The 9,923-nt window shown below is 40.7% G+C and overlaps 1 protein-coding gene across 1 annotated transcript; it reads right to left on the bottom strand.

Annotated features, from left to right (window-relative positions):
* Nucleotides 1-6,315: 6,315 nt before the first annotated feature.
* Nucleotides 6,316-8,588, bottom strand: igfals (insulin-like growth factor binding protein, acid labile subunit; the record flags this gene model as incomplete). Its single annotated transcript, XM_080448184.1, has 2 exons — nucleotides 8,572-8,588; nucleotides 6,316-8,057 (listed from the first exon to the last, which is right to left on the bottom strand). Exon 2 carries the CDS (start codon nucleotides 8,050-8,052, stop codon nucleotides 6,316-6,318), a length of 1,737 nt encoding a protein of 578 aa, XP_080304310.1. The 5' UTR covers nucleotides 8,053-8,057; nucleotides 8,572-8,588.
* Nucleotides 8,589-9,923: the final 1,335 nt, after the last annotated feature.

Genomic DNA, 9,923 nt, shown 5'->3' with positions numbered 1-9,923 from the left:
CTTTTAGCATCATTGTATAATCAATCATACCACTGTTCTATTTGCAAACTGTTAAGAAAGTATTCAATCAATCAAAAAATGAGGATGGTTGAATACAGTGTCTTGGCCTGTGAAAGAGGGGGAAACGGTCAATGGCTTGTTAACCACTTCCAACCTGGCATCCCTATTTTGGGCATGTCATTATATGAGAACATTGCTTGTTGATCAGATATTTATGCTATTTATTATTTTATATAATGTTTCAATTTGAAAGAAAATATATATAGTCAATACCATATTGTCACAATATCAAAATTGAGGTATTTAGTCAAAACTATCATGATATTGGATTTAAGTCATCCAGCCTTAATTCCTGCAGCATCTCCTTGACTGTAGTTTCAGTGTTCACAAAATAGCTTCTCCTCTAGTGCACACATCCTCCCTGCCACCAGGTGGCAGCCTAACCTCATCAGCTGCTCCAGTAGGTCTAAGGCGCTTGGCTAAGCTGCAGAACAGAGGTCTTCAACGTTTTTCAGTCCAAGGACTCCTTATAGTCAGGGAATATTATCAATAATGTCATATATAGGAATAAATTCCTTACCAAGACATTTCTTCACCAATGTGTTTGTAAAGCTGTCTAGTAACACATCTCACAAAGACTGAAATGCAGTTTCCCTAGGGGAATTTTTGACAGCTGCTGAAAGTTGGGGTACCCACCATAACCTTATGAGGGGGAAAAAAATGTAAATTTAATTCTGTTTTAAGAAGCATGTGAGGGGTCAAACTAGGGTGTTTTTATGATTCTGAATCCATTGCAAGCATTTTTTTTGCTCCTTAGGCTAAAAACGGCCCAATCTCAATGGGCTTTTTACACAAAAAAATTACCTGCAAGGGTTGGCTATGGCCGTTTTTAGCCCAAGGAGTGGTTTTGGTGCAAAACAAATGTTTGCAATGGATTCAGAATCATAAAAACACCCTGGTTTGACCCCTCACATGCTACTTAAAACAGAATTAAATTTTTAAAAAAAATCCCTCATAAGGTTATGGTGGGTACCCCAACTTTCAGCAGCGGTCAAAAATTCCCCAAGGGAAACTGCATTTCAGTCTTTGTGAGATGTGTTACTAGACACCTTTACAAACACATTGGTGAAGAAATTTCTTGGTAAGGAATTTATTCCCAGATTTTTGAAATATCCCCTGACTAGAGAGAGCCTACAAGCTCACAACGCCTCAGTTTGAGCTTGAAGATTTGCTAGTTCTCCTCAGAATAGGAATGCGAGGGTTCAAGTGGTTAATGTAAAAAAAAAATCCTCTCACACAAAGATTTGGCGGCCCCCCTGTTGTAACTCTGAGGACCCCCTAGGGGTCCCGGACCCCCTGTTGAAGAACCCTGCTGTAGAACATTTTGAGGGCACCAGCAGGCACTTTTTTCTGGCACAGAGCACTGTGTATCATCATGGACCCTGTTACAAACAAACAAGACCACTGTGTTTGTCCCCAGGGCTGTTGACAAAGGTCACTGAGTCACATAAATATACAATCAATGTTCCAAATGACTAAAGGGTCCCTTATTTTATTTTGAACCAGTGAAAGCAAACAGATAAACTGATTTCCTTTTTTCCTTATTTGTGTTTTTACAGATAGGCCTATTCTCAAATGAGTTAAACATTTTGTAACCTCAAAGCACGGACAAGTATTTTAAAAGTTACTTGTTACTTTGTAGATGTTGTAATTATTCTTACAAAACATACATTATCTATCCACTTCAGCCTTATTTAAACTTTGGCTTTTTCTACAATGATCTTCAAGCTCACAATGCGTCGCGATGCAACGCGTTGTGAGCTTATAGATCTGCTATTTTCAAAAGATTTGTATACATTTGAAAGCTTGTGAAATGGGACATTCTGCATAAAGAGTACTTTCTACTTTTGGTACTTTGAGTGCATTTTTCCACCAATACTTTTGTACTTTTAGAATTCCGGACTTTTACTTGTAACAGAGTATCTACATTGCAGTATTGATACTTTTACTTAAGTAAATAATTTGAGTGCTTTTTCCTACACAGCTTGATTCTACTCTTCAGGGCCCAGGAGGTAGTAGTGGAGTAGAAGTAAAAGTATTGAAAATTGGAAATACTCCAGTAAAGTAAAAAATACATCAAAATGGAACTCAAGTAGTAAATGTACTTAGGTACCTTCCACCACTATTAATAGGCTACTATAATGGAAACCCAGCTGTGTCCACAGGTGACTTTTTCAACAGATGCCAGGGATGCAGCCGTGTTTTTGTCCAGGACCACCACACGCTGCTGAGGATTTTGGCCAGGGCCCGATCCCAGACTCCAGGTCTGAGCGAACACACCGTGAGTAGACGCTGTGGATGATAGAAGGTTCATATTGTCCATTTTGAGACTGTGCGCGTAGCTTTGAGAAAATGATGAAAATGTTCAGAAAGTCTATAAGTTGTGTTGTATGAAGCAAATGCCATCACATGAAACCAGTGTTGCCATGTCTGCTTCTTATAAACGACTTTGGGCTTCTTTTTCTGTAAAGTCGCTAAAATAAATATTGATATTTGGGTGTTGTGGTTTTTTGGGCTTGTTTCTAAAGTGTAGTAAGGCTTGTTTCCAAAAAATATATATGTATATATTTAAACCAGTGGTTCTAAAATATTTTCATGTCATGGACCCCCAAATTAATGTATTTGTCCCTAACCCCCATCTGAAAATGTTTTGTGCCAGGGAGCCCCGTACCAGATTTGTGTTGTTAGAATGTTTCAAAAGTATTCCAAATATTCCACATTGTATTTCAAGATGTTTTGGGAAAATGGCAGATCTACAAGCTCACAACACGTCGCATCTGTGAGCTTGTAGATCGGCTATTTTCAAATATGTACACAGTATATGGGTTTAAAGTGCTCATGTGGCCAAGTCGCTTCTTTTGGGCTTGTTTTCATAGACCTGGTTGCTTATTTCTCTCACAAGCTGAAGCATCATAGTTCAGCTTATGCCTTGCACCTGAGCAGCGACTCCCTCCGAGAATCTAAAATATAAGGTCATATGATAGATGCTATACATTACCAAGTTTGTATATGTTACAGTATGATTGGAAAACAAGTCACCTTTTTCAGTCAGACTGGTTTTCCAATCATGCTGTGACATTATGTGCTTTCAAATGGATGAAATGCTGATATTACACAACATGATCAGCTATAGTATGATATGATGTTAAAAAAAATGAAATGGGCCAAAAACAACTCAAGTTATTTCAGGTAGAAGAACATAGTCACTCAGAATGGGTTTCTCTATAATGCCCACTAGCTGTGCTGCATGGCTTGTGCAGAAGTGCACGTAATGGCTGCACACTGTGATCTGTGGAGAAAATGAGACATGATTCAGTCAGCTTGCCACAGCAGGTATAGTATTAGAAAAAATGAAGGCCTGTCCCTCGTGGCCCCTTAATGGCCTGGAGGTAAACAGGGAAATAGGGAAATGAATAGCCAACAGTATAAACGTTATTGCCAAGAAGCATAGTTGCAACAGAGAAATAATATACCAAACACAATTTACACACACACACACACACACACACACACACACACACTAGTGATGTGCGGGTTCGGGTTTTTTCATGACCCGCCCCGCCCCGCCACGGAACCCAACCCGCCTCAACCTGCCCCGCGAACCCATATATAAATCTATGGCTCAACCCGCCCCGCGACCCGCGGTGGGAAAAAAAAGATAATCATCATCATAATAGCTCAGATTTATATAGTGCTCTTTTAAGTACCCAAAGTCACTTTAAATGTCTACAGTAGCACAACATTGTCATGGGCTAAATAAACAAGCATGTTGTTCAAAATATATATATATATATTTTTTTTCGTGTGAGAGCGGCTGACCCGCTCACCCGCAGCCCGCATAATTGCCTCTGAAATCCTGACTCGACCACCCGCGGGTTACGGGTCGGCCCGCTCATCACTAACACACACACACACACACACACACACACACACACACACACACACACACACACACACACACACACACACACACACACACACACACGTGTGTTCAGTGTTCACCAATATGCTTCTGTTGGTATTCACTCTCGTTTTGAGCGACCTGGTGTGTGACTGGCACCATGAGCATGGGTCCTGCATATATACATCAAGTGATAATGCCTGTGTTTGTTTCTAACTGGTTTTAAAAGTAAGTGAAGTGCGGTAACTTTAATTGTTGTTAAGCACTGTTAGTCCCAGTATGTATAGTATAAACATAATGCTTGCACAGAAAAAGAGAATGTTTTTTACTTACAGGGGAACACTTTGTCCAAGGATTCAGGTCTATAAGGATTCAGGTCCATATCATCAGTAGCATAATGTTTGTGGAAAGTGGAAAGCTTGTAGCACCTGCAGAATTCCCAGTGGCATCCTCTGTTACCGTGGTAACGGAAAGTAGCATGTCATGTTTTGAAAGTGAATATCGATTCGGGCCTTGATGGCGCTCTAGGTACAGTTTATGAGATGGATTGGTGTTTGTGCTAACCAAATGGACAATGAAATGCTACTTTGCTTAAAACTATTAGGGGCTACATGTTGTGAGCAGGAATTGTTTAAAAAGGAATTTCAACAAGCATAGGAGCTCCTCTTGACTCCGGAGTCCACTGGTGACTCAGGAGTCCTGAGTCACCAGTGGAAAAACAAATTGGGGGCTGCTATTGTTCGTTAATCCATACATGTATGCAGTGGTGGAAAGTAACTAAGTACATTTACTTAAGTACTGTACTTAAGTAAAATTTTGAGATATTTGTATTTTACTTGAGTATTTCTAATTTCCAATACTTTTACTTCTACTCCACTACATCTCAGAGGCAAATATTGTACTTTTACTCCACTACAATTATTTGAAAACTTTAGTTACTTTGCAGATGTAAATTATCTATATAAGTATTATAGAACATACATTTACCACTTTAGCCCTATTTTATTCCTAGGCTATTTGAAAATAGCAGATCTACAAGCTCACAACGCGTCGCGGGCTGTTGTGAGCTTGTAGATCTGCTATTTTCAAACATTTGAGTACTTTTACTTTTGGTACTTTAAGTACATTTTGATGCCAATACTTCTGTACTTTTACTCAAGTACATTTTGAAATCTGGACTTTTACTTGTAACAGAGTATTTTTATATTGCAGTTTTGGTACTTTTACTTAAGTAAAGAATTTGAGTACTTTTTCCACCACTGCATGTATGGGGGATGATGTTTCTGAAAAGAAGACTAAAAACCCCGATAGCTGTACCCAACCAGATTTAAGTAGTTTAAACCCACTGACTGCCTGCCCACACCCTCACGGCCCTAAAGATGAACACATATAGCCAAAATATTTTACAGGAAAATAATATAAAGTACCATGATAATAATAAAGATACTAAGTGCCTTTAGGCCTAAGCGTGGCGCTAGCGGAAATCCCATAGTGTTACCAAAATCATGAGGGTTCATCATCCAAGGAGAATGAATGTGCTCAGCAAGATTCATGGCAATCCAGCCAGCGGTTTGGAACTAAAGTGGAGTATAGACTTAAAGCCATTCTACTAGCAGGGACAAAATAGTCTTTTTTTCCCTTAGAGACAGTCCTTGAGCACATACTACAGGTAATGATCTAAAAAAATCATGTTTATTATTGTACAGTAGCTCTCCACATTAAAGGACTTGTTCTGTATCAGTTAGATGTATGAAATTAGGCCATTCTTCATGTGGTCCCAGTATCATGATTTAATACAGTGTTGAATACACACAATGGCTTAAAACTCACACTGAAGTTATTGTTTTTATAATGTGTTTAATTTTCACATAAATGTACAGTTTGCAAAGGAGTCCCAAAACATAGGCGTACAGTACACTGAAGCTGCATACAGTTGTATTATGAGTATGATATAAAGTTAATTGACTTTTTCTGGCATATTATGGTTCATTGTAAAATCAAGAATTACAGCATAAACTACTACACATTAAAACATAACTTGAACACAGGCTACAATCAAAGAGAATGCAGTGTTTATAGACCCCCCCAAAAGTGGAATTGTCTGTCAACAATTAGATTGTATTTTATTATTTGTTAAAGGCCCATCATGTGAAATTTAGACCCAGAATCATATTGCATACCTTGTAACAGTGAGTCAATCAAAACCCACGCTTATAAACAATACTCAATGTCTAATCAGTACATATAAATGTCACAGTTCCATATTAGAGTTCAGGAATTGAATTTAACCACTTTAAACCTGGCATCCCTATTTTGCATATGCCATTATAGGCGAGAGATAAACAAAAGAAATGTCAAAGACACAGGAAATGTTCGTTGGCAACATCCCGTAGGTCGAGGCCGTCGAGGCTTGGTGGGCTGGCACATGTAATGTTATTGTAGATGGTGACCGTCGTGTCGGGCTCTTCACCCTCTGCATGAGTTTCCACTTGCCGGGGTATAACCAATGGCTTTCTCAAGCTGTAAAGTCTGAGTGGAAGAGCACTGCAATCACATTGCCACCGATTCCCTGTCAGCAAAAGTTTTTCCAGAGTTTCTGAGAAATCAGGGACTATGCTAGTCAAACCATTGTTTCTTAGGTCAAGATAGCGCAGCTTAGGCAGTAGCTGTTTTGTGCCGTTGGGCAAGAACTGCTGGAAAAGATTGCCAGACAGTAGCAAATATTCCAGATTCTTAAGACCATAGAATGTGTGGGACGGAATAGTCTCCAACTTGTTGAAACTCATGTCTAGCCCCAGCAGGCCTGCCAGGTCGACGAAGCTCTGGCGTTCCACCATAGAGATGTTGTTGTGTTGCAGGAAAAGCCGGCGCAGTCCAGAGAGTCCAGTGAAAGCTTGAGTTGTGACCTTGGTTAAACAGCCTCTATCCAGGTGAAGGCTGTGCAGCTTTGACAGGCCTCTGAACACTTGGTCTGGCAGGCTGTGGAAACAGCTTCCGGACAGGTTGATGACGGCTACGTGAGAAAGGCCAGTGAAGCTGCCTACTTGTGCCTCCTGCACCTGGTTGTGCTCTAACTCTAGATGGCCCAGATGGCCCAGCCCCTCAAAGATCCTCTCCCCCAGAGAACGGATCCTGTTGTAACTCAGTCGTAGCTCTTCCAAGTACTGCAGATCCCGAAAGGTCCTGGGCCTGATCCCGGTGATGGAATTGTTGGAGAGACGCAGCACGTGAAGGCTGTGGAGCCCCAGGAACGTCTCGTCATGGAGGGAACTTAGCCGGTTGTTTGTGAGGTCCAACCATCGTAGGGACTTCATGCCTACGAAGGCTCTGGGCACCACCGTCATAATCTGGTTCTGGGCCAGGTAAAGCTTCTGCAGCTTTTGGAGTTTCACAAAGACGTTCGCTTTGATCACCTTGATGTAATTTCCGGTCAGATCCAACTCCTTCAGCTCAGTTAGACTTTGGAAGAGCTGTGGCTGCAAGTATGCTAGTCTGTTCCCTGCCAGAACCAGCTCCCTCAGGCCGATCAGGTCGTGGAACGCATTCTCAGGCAAAACCGTTAGTGAGTTCCATCCCAGGTTGAGAAGCCACATGTGTGAGAGGCCTGAAAACAGCCTCTCTTCAATGCGAGAGAGCTGGTTGTTATGGAGACTGAGAGAGGCGAGGTTGGGCGTGTTCTGGAAGATTGTCCCCGGTAGCGATCGCATGCGATTTCGCTCAAGGTGAATGTGAGCGAGCGACCTGAGCGCTCTGAACACCTGAGGGTCGAGTGTTACCAACTGGCCACTCTGTAGGTTCAAAAAGTCCAGGTTCGTGAGATCCTTAAAAGAGCCAGCTGGGAGCGAGGTGAACAAGTTGCCATCGAGCCAGAGGGAATGCGTGGCGAGCGGAATGTCAGAGGGGACTTGTGTGAAGTTACGTGCACTACAGTACACGTTGAGCTCTAAGCTGTAGTCATCGGGGAGACACGCACATCCACGGGAACATGGAATGGTCTCCTCCGTCACCTTCTCCCCCGCCGTGTCAGGGTCTGGCAACACCAGCGATGTTCCCAGCACCCACACCACCACCAGCAGCACGAGGGCTTGCATACCAGCTGTGGACATATCAGTGTGTGCTGTATTAAGCCTCAGAAACATACATATACACATGGTCAGATTAGGTGGGAAAAAAGATCAGATATATATTGTTGCTGTCAGGCAGAAATCTTGTATCTCCATATCTTTTCTTTTTTTTTATATAATTTAATTCCCCATTTTATACTTAATCACCTATCTACAAGCTTGTGGTGAGCTTGTAGCCTACAAAAAAAAAATCACCTATAATGACATGCCCAAAATATGGCCAGGTTGAATGTGGTTAAGTCTGTCAGTGGGTTTTATAAAGTTTAAACCAAAAAGTACAGTATTAACAACAGCCTGTGACTAAATAACTACATTTTCTCCATTTGGAACACAGGTAATTTTTTTCTCCATTTCCTGAAAAGTAACATTTTTGGACATGGTTTCCGCCCGACAGCAACGTTATGTAACCGGATCACTTTAGTTATGTACCGCTCTAAATGTTAATTATGTTGCAGACAGTACCTAAATTATGTTGTGTGCTCTCACCTTCAAGCTCAGTGATCTTGATTCGAGGTTGCAGGCAGTGAAATACTGAATCACTAACCTCTGTGCAATTGTTTGTATGCAGAACAGGGACTCTGGCAAACCCTAAACCACTTTTCCACCCACTTTATTTGTACAGTTAACCCATTAACGTCCACATGTTTGTTGTTTGTTGTTTGCTAAATTTCATGGAATATAAGCTATATTCTCTTAAAGGAGGAGTTCACCCAAAAAATTACTTATTTTCTATCAATTACACACCCCATGAAGCCATGATTTCATGGATTTATTTTAGTTTTTGTGGCATTCCTAAGACAATAATTTGATGACCGTGTGTATTTCCGGTAGGAGACACAAATAATCTACTTTGTGTCTCCTACCGGATACATTTGCCGGTAGGAGACGGGAATCAAATTATTAGCTTAGGAATGCGACAAAAACAAAAAATAATCCATGGATTCAAGGCTTCATAGGGTGTACAATTGATAGAAAATAAGTCATTTTTTGGGTGAACTCCTCCTTTAACTCATGAAGACCTGAGGCCGATTCTACAAATGCCTTCTAAATTAGTAGTTCTCACACTTTCAAGATAATTCAATTCAAATGTTCAAAAATAGCAGATGTACAAGCTCACACGCAGTGACGCGCTGTGAGCTTGTATATCTGCTATTTTTGAATGGCCAATACAAAAAGCTAAAATGACACAGATACTTTCCCAGTTTTAATAGGTTAAGCATATTTATAAAAGAAGTGAGACTTTATTTTCCACAGTGAATAACTGTCTAAAGTAGCATGTCATCAAGCATTTTAAAGAAGAAAAAAAAAAGAGAAGTGTATTGTTTTAAGTTTAAATTGTCCATAACCTAGTTATCAGGATAATGTGATTGGCCTGAAATAATTAGTAAAACACAGTAAAACACAGCCGTTACAAGTTTTCCCTTAGCTTACCTGGTTAAGCTGGAAGATTGCCTCAGATGTTTGAGCTTGTATTGTTCTTCATGTAGTCTCTACACATTCTGCACTAAATAAGGCAAAACGTGAACATGTTAGCAAATGGCCTTTGCTGTTTACCAAAGCCAGGGTCCTGCCACAGAGTGCAGTTACTGTAGATTTGCACTGATACACAGTGACAAATAGATAAGATGAACTCATTGCTCTAGGGACTAAAATCACATCTCTTTTCACCTGGTTTACAAAGGACTCATAGGAAGGGGGTGATATATAAGAGAGAAGGACCTTACACTAACTGACTGTGTAAACATATGCCTTTATTGCTGGGGGAAATATAGAGGAAATCGCCTTTTCACTTGGCATCTTGTATCTCCTGTGTTATTAGAACGAATGAATGAATGAAT

The sequence above is a fragment of the Gymnoscopelus braueri genome (genome assembly GCF_963280865.1).
Source record: "Gymnoscopelus braueri genome assembly, chromosome: 13".
In the NCBI taxonomy this organism is placed as follows: domain Eukaryota; kingdom Metazoa; phylum Chordata; class Actinopteri; order Myctophiformes; family Myctophidae; genus Gymnoscopelus; species Gymnoscopelus braueri.
The sequence above is the reverse complement of the archived record's forward strand: the minus strand, read 5'-3'. Positions and strand labels throughout refer to the sequence as shown.